Raw genomic sequence first — 26738 nt, 5'->3', positions numbered from 1 at the left:
AAAATAAAAAGAAAAGGTAAAGTGACGTTAGTTTTAATTAGGGTCTAGGGAATGGAACAATTTTTGGGAATAATTTCCTAGCTTCCTTATTTATTTCCCAAGACTTTAACCATATATTATTATATACCTTAATACTCATCTTTTTTATTCTCTATTTTATTATTTTTATTCTCAATATTGAACTCTCTCCTANTTATTTCCCAAGATTTTAACCATATATTATTATATACCTTAATACTCATCTTTTTTATTCTCTATTTTATTATTTTTATTCTCAATATTGAACTCTCTCCTACAAAATCTTTTGATTTACTATAGCTTAATGTTTACAAGTTATAAAAGAACAAAATTTGCTTTTGGGTGTCTTCTTCAGATTTCAAGAAGTGCAACAAGCAATCATTATATTGAAGGTGTCAAGAAACACACCACTATTTCAATATTGTTATATCAACTTATTAAATCCGTGAGTCAGGTTTTATTATTCTAACTTTATTTTATAGTTTTTCTTAAAAATTGTTATTGTTGATATTCTTAGTTCATAAGCATATATATTCTTGTTTTTAGTTATTATTACAATTTATTCAATTTAAATATGTCAACTAGAAAATATGATTCCGATTTTACAAAAAGAGAGAAAAAGAGAAAACTTGAAGAATTAAATAAATCCCAAAAAGGAGCCCTTGATAGATTTATAACAAATAATAAAAATTCGGAATTAAAAAATATTGGAGGATGTTCTTCAAATGAACAAGTCACTAATCAAATTGAGTTAGATGATAATAACATCAAAGAAGAAAATCTAGAAGAAGTTGGTTGTGAAAAATGTGGCATAGTTCCCAATAATCAAGAACTCCTGAGTAATTTAAATAGTTGCATCCCTAAAAATATATATGACCCAAGTCAATGGAATAATATAAAAAATTGAGAGATCTATTAGTAGAAAAGGGACCAATTAGAATGTCTGATATAAATTTTCCATAGGATAAACATTTAAGACATTTTTCTCCAACACACTATATTCAAAAATTGGCAAACAGAGAAAAATATGAAAGAAAATGGTTAATTTACTCTAAGGATTTGAATAAAGTTTTTTGTTTTTGTTGTAAATTATTGAGCATAACTTCTATTGTTTGTAACAATAAACTAGCTAGTGAAGGTGGTAATGATTGGAGAAATCTTAGTGCTAAGCTCAAAGCTCATGAAGTAACAAACGAACATATTATTAATATGAGCTCGTGGATTGATTTAGAAATGAGATTGCATAAAAATAAAACAATTGATAAAGATGTGCAGGAACAAATTAATAGAGATAGATTACATTGGAAAAATGTGTTGTCAAGAATTATTGATGTGATCAAAACTCTTGGGAAAAATAATTTGGCATTTAGGGGAACAAATGAAAAGATCTATCAAGAAAGTAATGGTAATTTTTTAAGCCTAATTGAAATGATTGTTGAAATTGATCCAGTTATGCAAGAACATATTCGACAAATTAAGCACGATGAAATTCATAATCATTACCTTGAACATAATATACAAAATGAATTGATAAACTTATTGGCAAGTGAAATCAAGAATAAAATCATTAAAGAGATTAAAGAAACAAAATATTTCTCAATCATACTTGATTGCACTCCGGATGCAAGCCATCAAGAACAAATGACTTTAATTTTTATTGGAGTAGTTGAAATATTCACACTCCGTAATATAAAAGTCATTTGTTCTTGATGGCTTGCATCTGGAGTGCAATCAAGTATGATATTATTTGCGGTTAATTCAATTAGTAAAAGCTTACAATCTAAGGATATGCATATTGATGTTGCCATAGATCAATTAAGAGGCCTAATTTCTTTTTTCAAAAAATATCGAGAAGAAGGATTTGTGAGTGCTATGATTTCTACTAAGGAAATTGCATATGAGATGAATATAGAACCTGAATTTCGTAAGAAACGCATAGCATTTAGAAAGAAATGATTTGATGAAAATATTGATGATGAAATCACAAAGTCTCTTGAATTCTTGAAGAATCTTTTAGAGTTGATTACTTTATATATATATATATATAGTAGATCAAGCTATTTTTTCACTTCAAAATAGATTTGAACAATTTGAAGCATATGAAAATATTTTTGGTTTCTTATTTAATGGTAAAAAATTAAAAATTGAGATCACTAGATGATGAGAAATTAAAGAAACGTTGTCTTAACCTTGAACTTTCTTTAACACATAATAGTTATTCTGATATTGATGGTTTAAGTTTATTTTTTGAATTAAGAGTATTAAGGGAAATAATACAAGTAGAATATAATGATCTAATGGAAATACTCAATCAAATAAAAAGACTTGATTCTTTTTCCTAATGCATATATTGCTTATAGAATAATGTTAACAATTCCTGTAACCGTTGCCTCAGCCGAAAGAAGTTTTTCGAAACTAAAATTGATAAAATATTATCTAAGATCAACAATATCTCAAGAGAGATTGAATAGATTAGCTATATTATCAATTGAAAAAGAATTACTAAAACAAATCGATTATAAAACAGTAATTAATGAATTGCATCTAAAAAGGCTATAAAAGTAGATTTTAAATAAAATTATATAGGATGATTTATTTTTTTTAGGGCCCCTCTCTATGATTTGGCTTTAGGCCCCCAATGTTGTTGAGTCGGCCCTGAGATCATCACCAATATATGCCTACTTCTAAAGTAATTATTTATTTTCAACAATTTTACCCTTGTCACTGACATAGATACTATCAAGAAACTTGGGATATCCTTGTTCTTCACATGACATTTTCGGTTAATAAGGATTGCAGAGCGAGAGAGAAGCTCAATGTCATTTCCATCGATCCAATAGATAGCAATACAACAGTTTTGTTGTAAACATTAAGTAAACAAGATAAGAATACATAGAGAGACAAGAGAGGACAAATTTCTTATTCTTTAAAGTGTTCAAGTATATTATTCATTGATCTCTTATCATATCCCTAATTATACTATTACAAGAGGGTAGTTATAAGGTGGCCTTAAACATGAGTTCCTTTTCAGAATATAGGGAAGATAATGAGGTGTGGGAGATCAAACTGGAGGACTGTGTATTACTGCACATAATGATGGAATTACATCTTGAAGTTATAGACATGCATGTTAATATAATATATTTACAACAAGCTTGTATATGTTAATCTTGGTATGTAATAATTATAAGAAGCCTTTTCAATCACGGGCCGGGGTACACTTAGTTTTATCAATCGTCTCAGTTTCCAGAGATTGATTACTACTCTCTCTCTTCTTGTTGTCTTTATAATCACCATAAAAGTATGAAGTAAATCCCATAGAGAAATTCCTTTTTCTGCATTGAATTTTTCGCCATAAAGGATAACAGCTAAAACTTCGGTAACAGGAAGTAGAACTGATATCAAAATGCCAACTGTTGAAAACACAGTAGCAATACACTGTTTGAAACTCCAATACAAATGTGTAAGTGATAGCTTGTTGTGCCTTTTTATATATCAACTCCACCAAAGGAAAAATAAGGCCAGTCAATGCAGCAGCTGCTAGGGACATGACAAACCCTAATATATACTCTTTATTCGTCTCTCCCTCCGGTCGATCACCACCCGAGTGTAGGGCCAAAACCACTGCACCAATCGTCAACAAAAATACGGAGTTGATGGAGTAAGAAGTGAGCTTCAGCCTCACAATAATGAAGGCAAAAAAAGCAATGAAAGCAAGTTGGGTGGAAGTAAGAAGTCCGTTAGTGGAGACAGGTAATTTGGCTACGCCATAAGAATAGGAATAGTTGGAAAGTCATTGTAGGATTCCAATCCCAATAGTGGCCAAAAGTAGGATATAGTCTACTTATTACTTGAAATGGTCTGATGGACCCTTATACTTGTATGAGTTTGTATTGTGAACCCTTCTATTTATCACTTTGCCATCTAAACCCTTGAATCCATCGAAATACAACATTTTGAACCCATTTTTTCCTACTCATCAGTGTGTGTATCACAAACGCTTGGCACATAATATTTAAAATATTTATAAAATGACATGTATGATTATAAAATGACAATTGTATATATAGCCACTCCATGTCATCCTTTCCCTTTTATACTAATGTATCTGTACTTCTTTTTTCAATTTTTATTTGCAACTGTCATAGCTATCCCCATTCCCACAAATCACAATCTCATTCCATTTCTTTCTCATCTTCCTAGCACTTTTTCTTTCCCAACCTCTTCTACTCTTTCCATTGAAGAAAAAACGTCGAAATGACTTTTGGTTGTTCACAATCTCCTCGGAGCTCGAAATTGATTTTGGGTTTTGTTGGATTGGGATTTAAGTGGTGACTGGTGGCATTGAGGAAAATTGGGGATCTGTTGGGTGGTTTGGTTTTTTTTTGTTGTTGTTGTTGTCTCTCACTTATAACTGCCGGTTGAAGCTTGTTGGAGATGGTGAGAACGAAAGTGGTTTGATCAGAGAAGGTGTGGAGGAGGAGAAGAAGGCAGTTATATTGGGTTTGGTTTAGGATTGAAACATGGGTCATTTGGGTGGTGGATAACTGAAACAAGGAGTCAATGTGGGAAATTATTTGAGTTTTTTTGTTGGTTTTGTTTGATTTTCAACTTATCAATGTAGGGTTTTCAATTTATTTGTTGTTTAGTCTGGATTTCATCTTCTGTTTGTGTCTTTGTTTAATTTTGGGGTTTAGTCGATTACATTGATTTTGTTGAAAAAAATTCGGGATTTTACTTTGTTTTGTGCCTAACGTTAGTGTAAGATGTTTTTGTAGTAGTGTTATGCCTTCAATGATATGTTTTATGATTTCGATTAGATTATAGGATTCTAACAAAAAAGAATTTTCATGTTGATGAAGAAGAATACAACAAGATCAACCAATATTGAAGAAAAAAGTAAGTGAAAATGCACGATAAAGAGAGCAGTGTAATGGTGAGAAAAAATAGAGAAGAAAAATTTGGGGGCAGAGGATCGAAAAAGAAGCTAGAAAAATCTCAAATTTGGTCCAACAATGGTGTTAGATGCAATTGAGAAGATGATGGCTTTATAAATCCCTAATGTGACTTTTAGATCCCTTTCCAAGGGCCTTACGCTCCTAATAGTCGTGTGATACACGCTCTTTGATATCAACTGCCACATAGGATGCCAAGTCAAAAATAGTGCTTAAAATATTGTGTTTCGATGGATTCAGGGGTTTAGATGACAAATGAATAAGTAGAAGGGTTCAAAATACAAACTCATACGAGTACAAGGGTCCACCAGAACATTTCACCTTTAGGTTTTGACTTATAAGTTACTTTTATAAGTCTATCCAAACGGGCCTTTAATATCAATGGTAAAATAGACACAAAATGGTAAATTATCTCTTCATTTTTTAAACTGGACAAGTATTGTTGGAAATTTATTTTTAGTATAGTGGACAAGTAAAGATGGACAGAGGGAGTACTTGATTAGCAGAGAAATAAGTCTCCAATTTTTCGGAGAGAAGCAAGATTTGTTGATAATTACATGACGTAATTAATTACATGGTTACTTTTGTTTTCCTTTTTGTTTGAAATTTAAATTTATTTCTATTATATTATTTTTTTAGTTCAACTTTTTAATATTTATATAATTTTCATTATTTACCTTTCATTTTGTTGCTTCCTATTTACCAACGTGTACTTCTTGTGATTTGATATGATTGCGCTAATTTCTTTATCAAATGGCTTTTCAAGAAGATCCTAAAAGGATTTATAACATACAAAAGATATTTTTTAAATCATACGATATTAACATGTCGTATCATTCTTATAAAAGAGTGTGTCATAAGGTTGCAAGTAAGAACAAAACTTATTAGACATGAAAAAAATGAATTTTTAAACTGATTAAAAAGAAAGTGAGATATGCATATTTAAGATAGACGGATCGAATGTTTATAAGAGACTATGATCAAAATTGTTACTATTACACTCTTTAACTTTATGAGAATCCTATGACACCTCTGAACTAATTTAAAAAGAATATATACCCCTTGAATATGACATACCTACCTATGTACTGTGAAGGGGCGATATGCACGCATCGCTACATGTATATTTCATGATTTAAAATTAGAGAAAAGACATAAAGTCACCACTGAAGTTGTCTCGGATTTTCAAAAAGACACCTTAACTTTGCAACCGTCCTATTACCCCACTAAACAATTTTGAACCAATATTATTACATCATGTTTCGCCCACCTGACATAGAGAGTGGGTGTGCACTCTCTCAAATAGAGTGAGCAACCTAAAATAACTAATATAATTTTATTTTTACAAGTATTTTACTATAATATATAATTTTTCTTATTTTTCTTATTATTTTAATTTTTTCTCCTTTTTATTTTTTCTCTGTCTTTTTTCTTTCTTCTTCAAAAATTCATTGTCATATCCATTGAAACTTCTCACTTTCAACGTCACCATTTTTACCACAACTTCACCTTCCTATTTTTACTACTATTAGTTTTACTCTCTTTAATTTTAAAACTTTATCTAAATACTTTCTTATATTTCGAACAATTTGATAAACCCATTAGATTTCAAGATGATTAGGAAGTATCATATAATATTTTTTATCCGATTTCAATTAAGTTCTTTCAATTTTCGGAGAATTCATTGATTCTTTTAAGATTATCATTTCTAAGTTTAAAGTTATATGAAAAGGAGTAGTTGATGATACTTTCAAAATTTTAAATTTTCTTAGAAAAATAATTAATTTTGTTATCAATAATTCAATAAAGTCTAAAAATAATATGAATTCTATAAAGAATTTGATCGGAGAAGACGAAGAAAAGAAAAGAAAAAAAATGGGAGTGGGTTTCAACTTGACGTGGTGGGTGGGGTGAGGGTGAGAGGTGAAGAAAAAGAAAGAAAATAGAGGGATGGATCACTTGAAAGTGGGAGGTGGAAGATAAGGTGAAATTTAAGATGAAATCAAAATTAAAATAAGTCAAAAATCAGAGAGAGAGAGAAAAAAAAGATAAAGAAAAAATTTAAAATGAAAAAAAAAATTACATTTTAAATTAAATTAACACGTGTCATCTAATGATTGGTGTGTGAACACACTTGCTTCTTAAAATCTTGATCGAAAAATGATATAATAATATATGTTCAATATTGTTTAGTGAGGTATTATGACAATTGGAAAGTTAAAGTGTCTTTTTGAAAATTCGAGATAACTTCAGTAGTGACTTTATGTCTTGTCTCTTTAAAATTATAATTTTTATCTCTATCTTTCTTCTTTTTCTTTTTCTTTTTCTTTTTATTCTGTTCACGTTTTTTCTCAATTTTGGAAATTACTGTATGTATGTCTTCTTTTCAAGATTTCCCCCTTCTTCCCCCTTTCTATTCACACCAATTCTGATGAGCTTTCTTCTCTTGTTTGTTTCTTTACAATATTTTTTTTTATCTTATCTTAATTCAATCTTGTAGTTTTTATTCAGATTTATCTCAAAATTTTAATAGTTCTTCAAAAAAAAAAATGAATCTTACTTTTAGCGAGTAACAAATCTTTTTTTCGACAATGAGCGTTTATTATTTTTCTTACATATCCGAAATTTTGTTATCTTCTTTGTCATCTTGGTGGTAATGGAGAAGTTTTCTGATGAATAGCGATGTAATGATGAAGATTTCCATCTTCACCATAAAAATTTGATGGTAGTGGGGTTTGCAATTCGATGGTAATGGTATAGTTATTGTGACTGAGGAAGGTATATGGTATCGTGAACAGTGACGGATTTAGAATTTTCAATTTGTGGGTGCTCACTTCTTTTAATATAAAATTATTATAAATTACATAGTATAGGTACATAGTTATTTAAATGCGATGTTTAAAACATTAATAAAAAAAAATAAGATTAATATTGTCATTATAAAAAAAAATAGCTTAAAGAATTTCTTAACCAAATAGCCAAAATTTCTTAAGAAAAATAAAAAAAATAATTGATTATGACTTTTTAATTTTATCATGTCACAAGAAATTCATAAAACTAAATGAAATTATGATTAAAAGTTAAGTATAAAAAAAGTAAAACATGTGAGAGTTTATATTGGAAGAGAAAGAGGAAATTAGAAAATATATATATAATTGTTGAAAGCGAGAATAGAACTTGACCTCCTCTAAAAACAAAGCCTTTATAGGCATTATTAGAGCCCATTTGGATTGGCTTAAAAGTCGGTTAAACTTACTTTTAAATCAGTTTTTGATTTCTAAAAGTGTTTGACAAATATAAAAAATAACTTAAAATAAATCAAAAATGACTTAAAATAAATTATGAAGTGTTTGACAAGGTAAAAAAATGATTTAAAATAAGTCAGAAACCAAAAATAGGTCACCCCCTACTTTTTATTTTTTGACTTTTTATTTTTGACTTTAAAACTACTTTTTTTAAGCTAATTCAAATGGTCTCTAACCAATGCACTCATCAAGAGATTTGTTCGGGTGCTGAACATTGTATATATTCTGATTTAGAAGAAATAATTATTATATATGTAAATAGTTTTATATCGAAGTTAATAGGTGTTCGAGCACCCAAATAGTTACATGTGGGTCTGCCCCTGATCGTGAGGATGATCGTACCACTAGTAGTTCATGCGACTTATTGATAGCCGGCGTCTGTACAACTACGTCATGGCTAGATTCTCAACGAAAAAAAAAAAAAGTAAAATAAAATAAAACTATTAACATTTAAGTTATAATGATAATTAATAATTAAGTTATAATGATAATTAATAATTAAGTTATACTTGTTAAAAAATATTCAATTCAAATCGACATGTGTATATATTTCTTAGCAAAAAATTAAATTATATTGATATTTAAAACTAGGGTATTTAATGAAAAACAAAATGATGTGGAACACCATGTAGAAAATAAAAATGGGTCCATTTTGCTTTAATTTTCTCCTAACATATTCACTGTAAGTCTGTTTACAATAAATTTTAAATAAATAAAATCTGAAGGAACAAGAATATTATTGATAAATAGTGCGGGTACAATTTTTTGCCTCCCTTGATTCTTCTCTCTCTTTAGATTTTTTCATGATTCGAGGACCGTTAATATCATATTTTTCGCAATTGTAGGAGGCTATTTCTTGATCTCTTTATGGATATCCCATGTATTTATGAAATTTTACGAGATGCCTCTCTAAGGGAATATAATACCCTTTATATAGACATAAGCTAGGGCTTAGGGTTGATTAGTAGCCTCCAAGAACCCTAATTGAAATTAAACATGTCTTATAGAATCCAATTAGAATTGAATACATCTTATAGAGTCCAATTAAATTTCGATGTCTACAAATGCTCTATACTTCATGGCTTATCGGAGTATAGACTTGATGAAACTTAAAGACGAGACTTGAAGTACCCAATTGAGCTTCCACCTTGGCGACTTCAGATTTGCAGGTTTGTTTTGTGAGAGAAGAGATGAAGGGCATATTTGGTCACACTGGTGCGCCGATTTATTTGCAACAAATTTTAAACATACGATAAATCAATCAACCACAAGTAAAATCTGAAGAAATAAGACTATTTTATTGATAAATCAATATGGGTACAAATCTAGTTGTTCCCTTGATTCTTCTCTCTTAAGGTTTCTTCATGATAGAGTTTTTCATCATTTGAGGACCGTTAATGGCGTATTTCTCAAAAGTAGGAGGTCATATCTTGATATATTTATGAATATCCCATAAATTTCTGGAATTTCCGAGATGCTTCTTTAAGGGAATATAATACGCTTTATACATGCATAAGCTAGGGTTTAGGATTGATTAGTAGCCTCTAAGAACCCTAGTTGAATATGTCTTGTTGAGTCCAATTGAAATTGAACACATCTTGTAGAGTCCAATTGAAATTAAACACGTCTTGTAGATTCCCATAAAATTTTGACGTCTACGATGTGGTTACTTGGTTGTTCACCTAAGCTAATAATAACTTTAATAATATACTAAAAATTAGTTCAGGGTCTTAGGACTCCCTCGTTAAGTTGATAATAGCTTTAATAATTTACTAAAAATTAGTCCGGGGTCATAGGATTCCTACAAAATTAAAGTGTATAGTAACAATTTCAGCAATAGTTAAAATATGTTTTGAATCATTTTTTATATATATAGGAAGATTTTTCTATATATAGCAAATAAGAACCATAATTACAAAACATAGCAAGAGATATTTCCATTTACAATTGATAGTAATGAATTTCTTACAAAATCTACACAAGGGTAGCCAAGGTATGATCTAAACTAATAAGGGCCATGGGAGAGTTGAAATCTAAAGTAATGTTGATTGGGGTGCGGCTTAATTACGGTTTGATTTTTTTTTCTAATTTATGGTCGATATCTTCTTTCCCATCTTTTTGGCTAAATATTCTTCCCTAATTTATGACCAAATGTTCTTGATGCAACTGAATGGAGAGTCCATAAGGGGGACAAGGTAAAGTTCATCATTGTAGGTGGATCCCTCACCTGGAGGGCCATTGGCAAAATAATTCATGGCCCCTTCCTAGAGGCAGAAACCAACCTCACAGTCATGGAAGTCTACCATAATGGAAATTGGAACCTGGAAAGACTTTCATTCACCATCCCGAAAGATATCAAGACCATCATCATAGCCTACAGGCCTACTATCGAAGCAACAAAGGAGGATACCATAGCCTGGAGGTTAGCTCCTAACGGGATGTTCTCAATAAATACTCCCTACAGGCACATAAAAGCAACCATTGAGATTAAAAACTTTGAACCAAATGAGAAATTCAAATGGATTTGGAATGCCAAAGCCCCAAACAAAGTGAAGACCTTCCTCTGGTTGATGTATCACAAGAGACTGCCTACCAACCATGCCCTAAAGCAAAGAGGCCTTAACATCGAACCCAAATGCAGCTATTGTAGCAATGTCATTGAAGATATAAACCACATCTTCTTCAATTCCCCTAATTCCACCACTTTCTAGAACGAATTAGCCTCCAAGAGCTGCAGCACTCCCCCCCCCCCCCCCCCCCCCCCCCCCCCCCCCCCCCCCCCCCCCCCCGCCCCCGCCGCGGAGAGACCNTGACCAGTGGAAAGATCTCAAGGACAGGAAATTCAATGATTATCTGAGCTGGGGAATCCTGATCCCTTTCTGCCTCTGGGACGTAGTCTTCTCCGATGAATGGAAAAGGTCGTAAAGGGCTAAGCTCAGGGAGGTTGGCATTCCGAAGTAAAGTGGGCTTTTCTCACACCGCAAGAGGAACTATAACACCTTCAATAATAAAAAAGATGGGGTAAACACAAGAGATACAATCTCCCAAGCCACAAAATTCCAATGGATCATTGTTAAGAACACGAAAAGAAGAGACTCCAAATCGACCATTCATGTCAGTTGGAGACCACAATACTTTCAAGCTTAACATTGATGGGTCAGTTAAGAACACCTCGGGACTAGGCGGACTGGGAGGTGTGATCGGAAACCACCTAGGCCTGTGGGAAAAGGGCTTTGTCGAGTACACCCCCCTAACAAACCCCATCAGAGCAGAGCTCCAAGCTCTGCGAAGGGGTTTGTCCATTGCTACAAATTACAACCTTAGTCCATTAGAATTTCTATAATACTAACTTAATTCTTTGATGATAGGAAATTGGATAACATTTTTACATTTGGTTAGGGTGTACAAAATCGAACCGAAAATCGAACCAAAACTCGAGTCAACTCGGAAAAAAAATCCGACTAGTGATTTGGTTTGACTTGGTTTGGTTTTGAAAAAAAAATCCGACTATATTTGGGTTGGTTTGATTTTAACTAAAAAAAACTAACCCGAGACCAAACCAACTCGACATTAGATATATAATTTTAAAATTTTATTTTATACATAAAAATATTTACTTTGATGTAATTTTTAAATATTTCTTATACTTTTTCATAGTTTTTATCTTTTAATATATTATTTCAAGTTTGAAACTTAGAATTATGAATGGGCCAATAAAGATTATAGTCCACAGATGTTGGTAATTATAATAAAGCTTAAATCAAAATCAAATTAATACTAATGCAAAAAGAAAATCAATTTAGCACTAAGAATGAAAATAATATTGAATATTTGTTCTTTGGTTTTACATTGGTTTAGACAATTAACATACATAATCTAATTTTAATTTCCTTCAATATTTAGTCATGTAACTAATACTTATTAAACTTAATTTTAGCATGATTTAGTACTTTTAAATTATGATCATTTTCATTATGACTTGTTAATTTGCAATATTTGTTTTACGCGATTTCATTATTATTATTTTTGTTGGATATTTTAGTGTCATTAATCATATCATATTGTGTTATATTTTTAAAAAACATCTTAGATAGTTGTATTTTAGTAGGACTAAAGAAATATTTGAAGTACAAGTAAATTATATGTTTGCATGAATACTTTACCGAAAAAACCCAAAAAACCCGAAAAAATCCGAAAAAACCCAAGGTTGAAAAACCAGAGTTTTATTGGTTTGGTTTGGTTTGGTTTATAAATTTAAAAATCCGACACAAATGATTTGGTTTGATATTTGAAAAATCCGAACCAACCCGGCTATGTACACCCCTACATTTGGTGATCCTTGACAACTTTATAAAGCTAACATTTTTATGGGAGCACATCCACTCATTTAAGTATATTTTTGAATTAGTCATGTGACGAGTGACGACTAATCTATTTAATTTTATTTGTCAGATTAGATTAGTTTCTTAAATTTATTTGCTCTCATTTTCAATCTCTTTAAAATTAAGAGGGAAATTCAAATAACCCGAGAAGTGAAGAAAAAAAAATTCAAAAAAAGTACTAATGCACAAGTCTACGTACATCTAATTATCACAATCAATATCAATTCCAGTTGTTTAATAAACACTATTTATAATCATGGGGTACAATTAGTTTTATCAATCATCTCTATTGCTGGTGATTGATTACTATTTTCTGTCTTGTTATAATCACCATAAAAGTATGAAGCAAATCCCCATAGAGAAAGGGCAAGAGAAACTCCTTTTTCTGCATTGAATTTTTCGCCATAAAGGAAAACAGCTAAAACTTCAGTGAGAGGAAGTAGAACTGATATTAAAATGCCACATACCAAAGAAGAAGCAGAATAGATAACTCCAATGGACCCTAAGAAGTAGAATTGCACTCCATATTATCACAATATAATATTTGTCTTCTCCAAGTTCAAATGTTTTCGCCTCCCTTGAAATTGCCTGGCAAGTATAGTATGTTTTACACCCTTATATACAAATCCTTCATATAAATTTTGAACCCATATTAATTGCGCATTTCAATGTGTTTTTTGTATTCCCTGAATCGTAGTAATAATTTAGATAGGTGAAAAAATAACAAATAGTTATGATATGAAATTCGTGAAAAATAACTATTGAGATCTGTTGTTGGCCCTTATTCCATATTAAATTACTATTAAGCATATATATATCTTTCGATTTTTTTACTGTATGATTTATCGGCTTCTGCATACCTTGTTATTTCGATCTAAATATAAACTATATTATAGCAAATTATTTAATGTATTTACCAAATGACCAATTATTTTTATTATATAAATGTACATAATATAAATTAAAGTAACTTGGTTACATAAATATTATATATATTACTAGGGAGTTGGCTCCCCTCCATTACACTTTTCCTCTATTTGTCAAATACACTTCTAAATGAGAGACATATGTCCTATTCAATTTTTAAAGGTCAAAATTATATTATATTAATAAATATTATAAACATAGTTAAGTCAACAAATTTTGAAAAACTATTCTTCAATAAGAACAAAATATTCATCATTAATTTAATATCCACTAATATCATTATTTTCTTCTTATATTTTTTTTATTCAAATATTAAACTATATATACAGTATTTAAGATGAGAATCGACTAAATATTTTCTTATGCCAATAAACTTTATTCNTATGGTAAGAAATCAGGGCAAATAACCCCAACAAATATCATTATTTTCTTCTTATATTTTTTTTATTTAAATATTAAACTATATATACAGTATTTAAGATGAGAATCGACTAAATATTTTCTTATGCCAATAAACTTTATTCTTGAAATATTATGCTGAGAAACAAAAAAGAAGGCAAAAATTTGTCAATATCGACAAAAATCATAAAATAAAAGAGCAAGAAATAAAAATAAATAAATAAAAAGACGAGATGTATCAAGATTACAGATGTGAAATATCAAAATTCTAAAGTTTAGGAAAAAGTGTGGCTACTGTGTTTGAAGGGGAAAAGAAAAGAAAAAAATATGTTTTTAAAATATATTCTTTCATCTTCTACTTCTTCTATTTTATTTTTTTTTAATTTTGAAAACATTATTTTAATGCCAAAATATTTTTGAAGACTAGTATTATTTATCACGCTAAATAAGAATATCGTTAGATTCATGTTCTACTTTTTAATATTTGAATATCAAATTTGTGGGAAATATTTTGCTCTTATCAAATTTGCAGGATAGTTTTTAAAAAATTTGTTCACTTACCTATGGTTATAATATAATCTTGACCTTTAAAAATTGAATATGACATATATCTGTCATCTAAAAGTATACTTGGCGAAATTGAGAAAAAGTGTAATGACAAATATGACACATGTCTTTCAAAATAGACTGAATGATGGGTCAAATGTTATTTGTGGGATTAAGATGGGCTAAAAAATCGATTGTGCCAAAATTTTAATTTCTTTATTTGTTCTTTTATGAATTTTTGAGTACCTAGTTGGCTATATTTCTTTATTTAAAAAGATTTTTATAGTTCAAACTGGATATATATATCATGATCCCCATTTTTAAATGAATGAATCATGTTTTATGGGCTGATTTTGTCTGATAAATATGAACATAATATTCAAATTGAGGGAAGAGAAAGAGAGAGACCTGAAAGTCTTTGTTTATGATCATTCCAATTGTTGCAAGCACAGTAGCAACAAAGCAATAGAGTGTTTGAAACTCCAATACAAATGTGTAAGTGATAGTTTGTTGTGTCTTTTTATATATAAACTCCACCAAAGGAAAAATAAGGCCAGTCAATGCAGCAGATGCCAGGGTCATGATAAATCCTAATATATACTCTTTCTTTGGCTATCCCTCCGGTTGATCACCACCGGACCGTAGAGCCAAAACCACTGCACCAATCGTCAACAAAAACACAGAGTTTACCGAGTAAGGAGTGAACTTCAGCTTCACTCTAAGGAAAGCAAAGAAGACAGTGAAAGCAAGTTGCGTTGCAAAAAGAAGTCCGCTAGTGGAGACAGGTAATTTTCCTATGCCATAAGCGTAGAAATAGTTTGTAAATCCTTGAAGGATTCCGATCCCAATAGTCGCCATGAAAATTCGGGGAGTCATCAGAATGAGCTTGGAGGTATTATTATTATTATTATTGTTATTTTTGCGACGATAGAAATAGGAAATGACTAAAGGGATGAAATTGATTGGCCAAGCAGCAGTTTGTAGCCAGCTTGATAGCCAAGTTCTTTTGCCTCCTTTAATGAAGTAAAGGCGCATGACCAAAGGGCCACCACAGGTTCCTACAGCTAGAATTATACAGTTGATGACTAGAAGAACTTTCTTCATTTTTTTAGCTTACTTGAGGTTCTATAATTTCCTATATATGGAGGATTGAAGTTCTTTTTCTCTAGTCATTACTCATTTATAAAGTATGCTAGCTATTGTGACTATTGGCATATACTATACGGAGTGTATTATGTGTGACCAATGTCCAATGGCCCACAATATGGGACCTGTGCGGCTAATGATTACATAAGAAAGTTCCTCTATGTACTATCATGGCCATGTGCTCAACTACATAGTCTATTCATCTCAGGAGACTGGTGAATCAGTATAGGGAGAAAAAGAACTTACATATGGTGTTTACCAACTTAGAAAAGACTTGCGATAAATTCTCTAGAAAAGTTATATGGAGGTGCTTGTACAGGCTAGAGGTGTATTTATGTGGATCGATTATGAACATGTACAATTGTTGAAATGTATGCGTCCACTCTAGATCAAAGGACCAGGTCCTTTATACAGTTAAAATGCAGAAAGTAAATAACTAGAAGTAAAATAGATACACGAGATTTTACGTGGAAACCTCCTTACTCAAGGGAGTAAAATCACGACCTGACACACAGGATTTTCAACTGCCTTCACTAATCTCCAAGCAAAAGTGAATACAGATTTCAACTACACCAATGAGATTAAACTCTTAACCTCACACTAAGCAATATGCCTATTACTTACTGAGCCTAAGCAATGCATTCATTGTCCACTATATTAACTATCACTAATTAATATAGACTTCAAATAGTAAGACACAAAGTTAAGTCTAACAATGTTCTTACACTGATTCATACACGAGTTTGAAACGTTTCTTATAAGAATGAAACAAATCCTACAAGTTTAGCTCAATACAAGCATTCAAACACAACAGCACACACAGATAGCACTTCTACAGTTGATCAGGTCTCTTGCTGTATATTTTGTATTTTGAAGCTTGGTTTCTCTCTCTTTGAATGAATGAATGTTCAAGTTGTTTGTCACTTTGAATATATCAATCAAGAAGACTTGTGGACCAACGGAGAAACAACCTCATCCGTTCCTATTGGTAAAGTATGCTGACGCTTTACCAACATCCTGACAAGATAGCTTTACAGTTGTACACCATTTTGAACTTGGACGAGAGCACTTTGCCAGGGACCGAGTCCCTGCATTTGTGAGGATCATCAAAACACCTAGAATACAACGTATGGAGCCAAATATAGTGGGAGGGGACTCAGAACACTTTCCTACTTTGATGGGGTAGAACCAAGGATCAACTCTTAGCCCTTTATTTTATTTGTCTTCGTGATGGATGTATTGACTTGGCAAAATTAAGGTGAGATGTTGTGATGTATGTTTTTAGCAGATGACGTAGTTTTGACTGATGAGACTCGTGAATGAGTTAATACTAAGTGGGAGATTTGGAGACAAACCTTAGAGTCTAAAGGGTTTAGGTTGAACAAGACCAAGATTGAATACATGGAGTGCAAGTTGAGTGAGATGACTCATGAAACGGATGTGTAAGTGAGATACATAGGTCATCCAAAAGAGAGATAGTTTCAAGTATCTTGAGTCTATTATTGGAGATGAAGAGATATACGAGAATGACACTCACCATAGTGGTGCAGGGTTGATTAAATGGAGGCTTGCATTCAGAGTCTTGTGTGATAAGAAGTGTCACCTAAACTTAAAGGCAAGTTCTACAGATTCATGGTCAGACCTATTATGTTGTATGGGGCACAGTGTTGTCCAGACAAGCACTCTCACATTAAGAAGATTAAGGTGGCGAAGGTGATGATTTTGCGATGGATGTGTGGGTTCACTAGGAGGGATAGGATTAATAATGGGTATATTCGAGACATGGTGACAGTGAGAAGGTTTTTGTACGCTCTACCTTCCTTAGATCTTACTCTATGGGATTACACTGGGTATGTTGATGTTGTAGGTGTATCCCACTACACCAAAAATGATTTTTACCAGCAATCAATTAATGGAAATAGCTTAATTGTCGTTAAATATATATATTTTATTGGCAATTAGTACTCTTTGTAAATGTCTCTAAAGGCTATATCGACATTGGATCCAAGAACAATTAACAAATGTCGATAAAAGTTTTAACACTCTTTGTTAATGTGCATATTTTTGCCGCTAAAAGCTATTTTTATTATAATGTCATCATCTTAGTGTTGTTTTTATTTCTCCCTTCGAGCTTCTTCTTTTTTCTCTCTTGATGAGTCGAAGTCTCGGACCCACAATCTTAGCTCTTAGGATTAGAGGTGCATGGAAGATGTTTATCACTTGAACATAAACCCCTCTTGACAGAACAAAAAACGTGTATATCTATGTATCCTACATATTTTATTTTATTTTTTGCCCGAACAAACGTATTAATTATATTAGTTACGTAACTATATTATCCTGTATATTGCAAGAATGACTAGGCATAAAAACAAATTGCAACAATTGAATATAGATCATGAGCATTTTATGATTAAAGTAACTAATCATGCATAATAAAATAGGCAGGTGGAGTCGCTAATTTTTTATTAGAACCTTTCATGGTCATATATGTATAAGGATTAGTTTTAGAACGCATGATTTATGCCAGCTTTTGTTCTTATTCAACTTTTTAGGCCAATGAAATCCTGCCTCCGTCACTAAATAATTATCTGATTTGCTTTTCAATAAATTAAACATCTAAAATCACAATCTTGGGTGATTATTCTGCAATAATTTCTTGTCCAATTCTCCTGACTTGTTGTAAAACGAAACTTATGATATTGCAATCAAATGTAGACATTTGGTAGCAGGTGCAGATGCAGTGATAAACAGGTAGGTCGTATTGTATATGAATAGATAAAAAATGTGTGAAATAAAATATCAGACTTGATCAAATTTAACATGACTTAAAAATAGGTTAATCGACGGATAAGACGAATAATATGGATATCATGACTTCAGGAAATAATCAGGTGAGAACACAAAGGTAAAAGTCAAAATAAGCTTAAAACTCTCAAAAAAAAATATTATAAAAAGATTTTTAAAAAAATTAACTAAAGGAGTTCAATTTCACACTAATTTCATGTTATGATGCGTTTATTATGAAAATTTTACCTATTTCTCTCGTTATTTCGAATATAGTATCACCATATGTTGTGAGTAATTCGTGCAAAAACTTGCACAACTTCCACATCATATCACAGAAGACAGAAGACAGAAAACAGTAATATAACAGCTTCTACTGGCCGAAAGTCCAATGCCAACCAACAAAAAGTGTAACTTCTAGGTTAAAAATCGACACAATTTATGCCTTAGTACATCCTACACTTCAATATTTAGCGCACAAGGGGATGGTAAGACTAAAGTTCCAACTAGGCCAAAAAAAAAATATGCCAATAAGGTACAGGAATACACCATAATACATCAGATTAAATTAAGATGATGGACTTTGCTCGTTAGATTCCTCTTCAGGCATAGAAATGTTGTTTTCTAATGCAGAGATTCTTGAGTTATGTATGGAGTTCAGTGATACTGTGTTATCACCAGGAAAGGGAATCGTAGAAGTAAAATTAGTACTTGGCCCAGTGTAAGCTCCATCAGTTCGTTCTGCATAAATTTGATTTGTGGGAATAGCAGTTGAAAGAGTAGCTGCATGCTCTAACCTTAGCTTCTTGGGATTCTGCTCTTGCTGGTGACCAGGAATAAAGCTTCCAACGACAACCTGATGAACTCAAACTGTTCAGATTGTATTTCAAGTAAAGTTGAGCTAAGTTCATTGAGTACTTCGATTCTAACCTGAACAGGACCAGCTGCCATAAATACACCTGCAAGGCCACCTCCAAAAACTCGACCATCAGGACCTGAGAGACACACACTCATCCCACCAGATCTGCTTTTTGTTACTCCGGTATCACTAGACATATACGATCCTGTCAGAGAGAGAATTTCAAAACAACCCTGCAGAAAGCATTTAATCATCATCCATAAGTTAGAAGGCAGCATCTAAGAAAGAAAGATTACCTACAACTATTTCATTGGATTGGTTCTAACGTGAGGTAAAAGGACGATACTTCTCTATATAGACAATAGAAGTTAAGTAGTATGTGCCACCAAAGAGGGCAAGGATGCCTGAACTCAAAATTTTACATGTGACTGGCAGTTACCAATACAAGAATGTTCAAACTGCAGGGGAAAAAATACAAGAGGAGGCAGAGTGCCTTGGCAAAACAATAAATTTCTCCATATTAACTGTATGTACAAGGCAAAAAGAAATCAGAGCTTCAAGACAGCAGCACAGCCTCTTTACGATGCAGCGTAAGGCTGTATGGATCTATGAATTCCCAGATCCCAAACACTTGGGGGTATCTTGGTATGCTGGACAAGCATAGATGGTCTTGGGATAAAAATTTAGTACTGTCTTAACTCTTATACCTTGTTTGGCTACTAATCCTGGGATAAGTTATACCACAAATAATAGTAACGGATTTAGTTATCCCAGGATAAAACAATGAAAATGACAAAAATAGCCATGAAGTACCTCAATTCTTTTTTCTACTACATAAGGTNGGGGGGGGTTATTTTTGTAAACAAACAACTTCTTCATAGAAATTTTGCAATGCATGTTATAATACATCAAACCAAACAGTCAATTACCAATCCCAATCTAACTAATCTCAGCATAATTAATCCTAACGTAAGTTGCCTTCAAACCAACCCGCAGAGCATTTCTCTACCTTTTTGAAGACAAGGAGGAGATCAGGCAGAAAGCAATCGCTCTATTGCATGAAAAGAATACATAGAATATACAATATATGCAAAGAATTGACTACAAATGAACCACATCCATGCATGGAGAAAAGATTGTAGAACTAAAGGGCTCATACCTCGTAGGTCAAAGTTCCACCAGAAGAATTAAGCTGACTAAGTGTAACATTTGAAATTGCACCATTGGCAGTCAGCACACAAATAGCTCTAGATCCTTGTTGAGCAAATGAAATAATTTTCATTGCAACATCCTAATAGATAGAATTCAAGAATGAAATCCTTTTGATATTTGATAAAATCAAATTAGTACAAAAGCCATGAAAGAACAGAAATAAATTTCAATAAAAGAACTTGACATTTTTTCTGACAGACAAATCAACCTAAAGTACCAGTTAAACAAACCCATATGGTGGAAGTAGACCTTGGTCACCAATTCCTAAATTTTACATGCATTCACGTTTATGAGATTTGGGTGTTTTTCAACCTTAAAGGACATACTCCCAAAACCTCTCTCGTGCTGAAATCGGAAACCACGCACTAGTTCCATCTAAAAAATGATAGAAATCAGCATAGGAAAATGCTTTGTTCTCCCACCATGAAATTATCAAATCTCCTAACTAATTGTCCTCTGTGACTTCCCTTTTTCCCAAAAGTTGGCAATCTGAATTTTTCCTTGAGATGTCTATGCCTGCCCGCCCTGCCCGCACCATCATATACTTCATTACAGTTCAGCAGTGTAAAATAACCACAAGAATCCAGCTACATGGCCCTAAACTAGCATTAGAACAAGGCAAAATCCAATACATTAATTTGAGTTCAAATTACGCCTCAATAGAAAAGGGATATTTACATTATATACAGTATTGTTTTTCTGCTGCTATATGTTGTTTCTTGTACTTCGATTATAGTATTATTTTGTTGGAGTCACAGTTCCTTTTTCCAGAATGTTTTGCCATGCTATCTTTAGTATTTTGTCGTGTCTTCTTCACTTCTGTTATTTCTTTTCCAAACTGCTTTGTTTTGCTTTTCCTTGACCCGAGGGTCTATCAGAAACAACCTCTCTAACTCCCAATGTAGGGGTAAGATCTGCATACACCTACCCTCCCTAGACCCCACTTGTGGGATTACACTAGGTATGTTGTTGTTGTTATAGTATTGCTTTATGGATAAAGTGGATTGCAGAAAGCCAGAACCCTCCCATCTCTCTCAACATATGGAAAAAGAAAGACGCAAGGAGGAAGGAGCCTACCTATTTTAATTTAATCATCCACATATATATGTTTACACAGACATACATAGGTGTCACAATATGCCTCTTTTCTCTAGTCTGCTACTGTCCACAACACATTTGACGAAGCCATGGAAATAGAAGTGCAGACATGGTTACAAGAAGCTAATTAGATCCAAAAGTTCTTTGATGTTCAACAGGTAACTTAATGGTGCGGAAAGAAAGCAATTTCATTTCTTGACACAGTGAAAGTTTATGGCTATAAAGAAAGCTACCTGAATATAAAGCAAGCTTTTGAAAGTAGTAATATTGCAGTAAGAACATATGAAACACTGATATGTAAAGGCATACCTCACCAGCATTAACAGTAAACACATGCGGTGTAAAGTTTCCACCAACGGAGTATGCTACATGTGGTGATATATTTGCACCAGCAGAATACGCCACCCTTTCCCCTAAGGAAATCAAATACAAGTTCAATAATAGCTCAAACAAACCTGAACCTTCAAGATAATGCAAAACTGAGCAGTTAAGCGAATAATATCAAGCTTCCTACAAATAAAATGAACAAGATATCTAGATAGATTACTTCAGAAACAGGATTTCACAAAGAAGTCAATCTGTTTTCCTTTTTTATTTAACCAGTTCCCTCATCCACATGAATTCTAGTTTCCCGATGCCGATTCTAGCTTATTCTCTGTCAACTGAAAATTCTAGTTTATGCATACTTTAATGATGAAATATATTTTTAAGTATTGCATACTGATGATTCTCTTGTTATAACTCTGAGAGCATAAACTATAATATACTGCCACTGAAGGCACCTGTTGGTATCATTAAAATTTGAAGAACTCTCTTGAGAAATATCAGGAAGTAAAAGGATATTACTTTTATCAGGGTAAAGTTGTTCATCAATGAGGAGTAAAATATTTCCATTGTTATTACTAGTTTTCTAGTTCAAATAACATCTATGACATCAGAATCAGAATTTCTTCTAGGATAGTAGATGACAGAACATTGTCTTGCATGACATCCATGCTTTGTTACATCATTTTATTCATTTCTAATTTTCTACTGCAGTGTTGTGAGTTGTGACCTATAGCATCATTTGATTGATTAAGTAACTTTGTTCATTTCTACTGCAGTGCAGTGAACTATAAAATTATTAGATTGATAAAATAAACTTTATAGTTTTAACCACAACCTATTTCCAAAATCTGTATTCATTCCATCTTGCAAAATAACCAACACTGACAAACAAATTGAAACGGAGAGAGTAGTTCTTTATTCTGTTTCACATCATGTTCCCTGCAAAAATTCGGTAGACACAAGAGTGTGACCACAAAAGCTTATTAAAATTCATACCAAGTGCTATGCTCTACTGTCTGCATCATACTACTGAAATGTATATGCGGAAAAATATACCCTCATTCAGCATCATAAATGCCAAAGAATGAGACCATTTTAGACATGGGACCCAAATTGAACAAAAAGAATGCAGAACAAAACAGAATTCAGAAGAAAAAAAACTTTCTACACCAACAAATTCAGCATTGTGTATATTAGTAGTCACAAATAACTATATTCGACAGTGTGTAGACCATTCAAATAAGATAAACTACACACATCAAAAATCATAACACCTCTGTTCAAGCTTCTATAATTGTTACCTGGTATTCCAAGCTCAATTTTTTGCTGCTTCTTCTTAAAGGATTCAACGGGGCGGCTTCCACTGTTTTTCCAACCTGAAAAATCTCCTGAAAGTGGAATTGAAGCTGATATTGGCATTGGTGATAATGCAGTATTTAAAGAACCATCTGGTCTATATTTTTTAGGCCTTCCCCTCTTCTTCTTCCCTTCCGTAGACGGTGCTGCCACACTCATTGAAGTTGCAGGTATAACTGCAGCCATTGCTCCATTAAACCCATTCACATTTTCATTACTTGGGGTCATTCTATAATTTTCAGAAAATTCATTACTTTTAACTATAAACCCAGAACTATTAACCCCTTCTTTGTCCTCCATTCATAAACCCCTTAAACCCTGAAAACAATTAACAACTTAAATCCCAAATCCCTAATTAGAGAAAATCAAGAAAATTTCCTTTGAGCAACAAACAACAGTAAAAATACAATCTTTTTACCAAATAAGTCACAACAGAGCAAACAAAAAATCAAATAAGTAAAAAAACCAAAACCCCTTAAATCAAATTTTTGCAAGAACTGAAAACTTAAAACAGCAAGATTGATTAATTTTCTTTGCACACAAATAAAAATACAACAGAACAAAAAATTAACACCAACTAAACAAAACAAAACAAAAAATTAACACCAACTAAACAAACTTCTACCACTGCAGAGCAAAGCACAGAGCTACTAATTTTCAGAAATGGAAAAAAGAGTGTAATTTTTTTTATGTTTTTTTGAGAAGTTGTGAAATTAGGGTTTTGGTTGAAAAAAAGTTGAAGGAAGAAAATAAAAGATTGAAAATTGGGAAAAAAGATAGTAAATTGAGTAATTTAATTTAAAATATGGAAAATATAACTAACAGCTGTATTATTTTAAATTAAATTGCAAATTCAAAGTATTAACTTTGTTTAAGTAAATGGTTTCACGTCCGTCTTGGAAATTAAATAATTAATAAATGAAATGATTAATGAGTCTTTAAATATTGCAAAATATAAAAGAATTAGAAATTTCCTTTTTATTTCTGAAAAGGAAAAAGGAAAATACTTATTCAAAGCTGTAAAGTAAATTTTTAAGACTCTTGACATTTTGTTGTCAAAATATACACAAAAGGACTGTAGAAATTTTAGAGTGGAAAATGTGAGGATGTGTATATATATATATATATAGTGAAATATTGCAAGATATTCCAAGAATGCAGGAGTATGTGCAATTTATAGTAGTCAGAAGGTACCCGCATCTTGCGTCATTGTCTTTGTGGGACTTCATAATTGAACACAGAATCCCAGCATCCTTAAACCTCTTTCAAAATGTTGGAGATGGAGAGGCAAAAACATACTCCTCATTTCAATCTATTTATCTTATTTTTACTTTTAATTTATTTAAAAAGAATTTATTTTTGATAAAATTAATTTTTATTTTACGTGATATTTTAACATTATAAAATTAAAAAGTATTTTTAAAAATTTGATATCAAGTAAAAATCAGATAAATAGATTAAATAGAGGAAGTACTTTATATCTACTTTAACTGATACTGAAAAATTAAGGTTAATTATTAGATGCTCATTCTGGTAATGGTTAAAGTGCAGGCTTATAGGTGAATTTCTAGGCATAATCTTTGTTTTAGGAGTCTTATCGGATGTTTTCTTTTCACTTTCCTTGTAATTAATCAAATGAATGAATGAAAACGAGAATTTTCTTTGGTATTCGAACTACGTAGGGCCTGAATTCTCCTTGGGAGATACGTAGGCAGCCTTTCAAGGCCCGACCCCTATCTTTTAAAAATTTTATTTCCCCCCTTTCATTCTACAAGGAAACATTGAATTCACATCAACAGATGTCGAGAGATGCAGCAAGAAGACCTTAGCTCAATGCAATTTGACATCTCTGAGTCACTACCCTCAAAATAAAACAAGCAAATTCCTGCTTATTCAAAAAAATCAGTCCCCCATTATTCGTGGGTTAACATGTTCTCAAACGAAACAACTCTTATGTGTTTATATGTCTTCTATGTGATATCTTGCATTATTTGTCCTGAATAAAAACTAACAGATTTGTCTTTGAGTTGTTTTCTTCTACATGTAGTTAGAACTGATCTGTGTTGATAAGCTGGTTGAACATCCCTAATTCACAAGATCTAAGGCTCCTAAAGATTCCTTCCCTGGTCAAAACTCACAAAAGGGAAAATCAGTAATGGGTGACAACAATGAAGAGATTGGTCTTATCGATGTTGTCGTGGCTCAGCCTGTCATTGCTGATCAGAACGAACCAATTATGCAGTTGATGCAACAGATCACTGAGATGCAGGTCAAAATGTAGAGAAGGCAAGATCTGTCTAATCCGATTTTTGTTTTCAATGCTCCAGCAGACGGAAGGCCTCCACTTCACTTTCTTCCTTCAAACGCAGAACAAGCCCAAAACCCACCCTCCAATCCTGCTCAGAATCCCTCAACCATCGAACTAACCAGCTAAAATCCCCATTATGCCTCCGTCTCTTATCAGACACCACCCCATCCTCGAAAAACCAACCTCCAAGCGCCACTTCCTCCCCACAATGCCAATCGCCAAAACTAGTCTACCCCCTCAAAACCAAAACGTTAACAACCTGCAAACTTCCCTCCTTCACCAAAATCAGTATACCAGCCCCCAGACTTTCCCTCAAAACTATCACGCCCCTCAAAATGCTCAGAGTCCCTCCATTGCTCCACCTCTACCTCAAAAAGCCACTTTCCAAATCCCGATCCCCAATGAGCATGACGCCAATGGTTCTGAGCTCGACCTCTATGAGGAGTGAGAGAGAGAGTGGAGGTCAAAGGAAGAGGCCGCCAAGCTGGATATGAAGAAAGAGATCTGAAAGGTCATGAAAGAGTTGCAGTGTATTCCTAAAGTTGCCGATTTGAGTTATGAGGATTTATGCATTCATCTAAATTTGGACCTCCCAAAAGGGTTCAAGGTGTCAAAGTTCGACGTTTTCGGATAAATAGGGAACCCCTTAGCGCACCTGAGGGCCTACTGTGACCAGCTCGTGGGAGTTGAAAGAGATAAAGCTTTACTGATGCGGCTTTTTAGTTGAAGTCTGAGTGGAGAGGCTCTGGAATGGTTTACATCTCATGAAACAAGACAATGGCCTAGCTGGAACGCTCTAGCTAAGGATTTTATCGAACGATTTGCCTACAATGTTGAGATCGTTTCTAATTGTTATTCCTTAGAAAAAATGAAACAGAAATCAAATGAAAGTTACAGAGAATTTGCATACAAATGGAAAAAGGAGGCGGCTAGAGTTCGGCCTCCTATGTTTGAGAAGGAAATTGTCGAATATTATGATAGAATCATGTTGCTCGTTGGAGCAAAGTTCACTGAGATAGTCAAAGTAGGTGAGACTATCGAAGACGGATTAAGAACCGAGAAGATTGCCCATGTTGCTGCCTCGCCCGGATCCTCGGGTTTGTTGAAAAAGAA

General features: G+C 32.7%; 1 protein-coding gene and 2 pseudogenes across 1 annotated transcript; all 3 read right to left on the bottom strand.

Annotated features, from left to right (window-relative positions):
* Positions 1 to 3217: 3217 nt before the first annotated feature.
* Positions 3218 to 11581, bottom strand: LOC125873621 (purine permease 3-like; annotated as a pseudogene).
* A 1281-nt stretch (positions 11582 to 12862) lies between these two features.
* LOC125874972 (purine permease 3-like) lies at positions 12863 to 15662 on the bottom strand (annotated as a pseudogene).
* Positions 15663 to 18816: 3154 nt separating this feature from the next.
* On the bottom strand, positions 18817 to 24087 carry LOC125874971 (AT-hook motif nuclear-localized protein 3-like). The gene is made up of 5 exons (XM_049556019.1): positions 23263 to 24087; positions 21944 to 22047; positions 20484 to 20615; positions 19396 to 19557; positions 18817 to 19321 (listed from the first exon to the last, which is right to left on the bottom strand). Exons 1-5 carry the CDS (start codon positions 23615 to 23617, stop codon positions 19034 to 19036), a joined length of 1041 nt encoding a protein of 346 aa, XP_049411976.1. The 5' UTR covers positions 23618 to 24087; the 3' UTR covers positions 18817 to 19033.
* Positions 24088 to 26738: the final 2651 nt, after the last annotated feature.

The sequence above is a fragment of the Solanum stenotomum genome, chromosome 8 (genome assembly GCF_019186545.1).
Source record: "Solanum stenotomum isolate F172 chromosome 8, ASM1918654v1, whole genome shotgun sequence".
NCBI lineage: Eukaryota > Viridiplantae > Streptophyta > Magnoliopsida > Solanales > Solanaceae > Solanum > Solanum stenotomum.
This window is presented reverse-complemented; position numbering and strand designations above follow the sequence as displayed.

Excerpts from the sequence above, each read along its gene's own strand:
- LOC125874971 (XM_049556019.1), bottom strand. The coding sequence starts at position 23,617 with ATGGAGGACAAAGAAGGGGTTAATAGTTCTGGGTTTATAGTTAAAAGT. Across the intron at positions 19,558-20,483 it reads GTGGAACTTTGACCTACGAG|GGTTGTTTTGAAATTCTCTC; the intron begins GTATGAGCCCTT and ends TGCTTTCTGCAG. Across the intron at positions 19,322-19,395 it reads TGGCAGCTGGTCCTGTTCAG|GTTGTCGTTGGAAGCTTTAT; the intron begins GTTAGAATCGAA and ends TGAGTTCATCAG.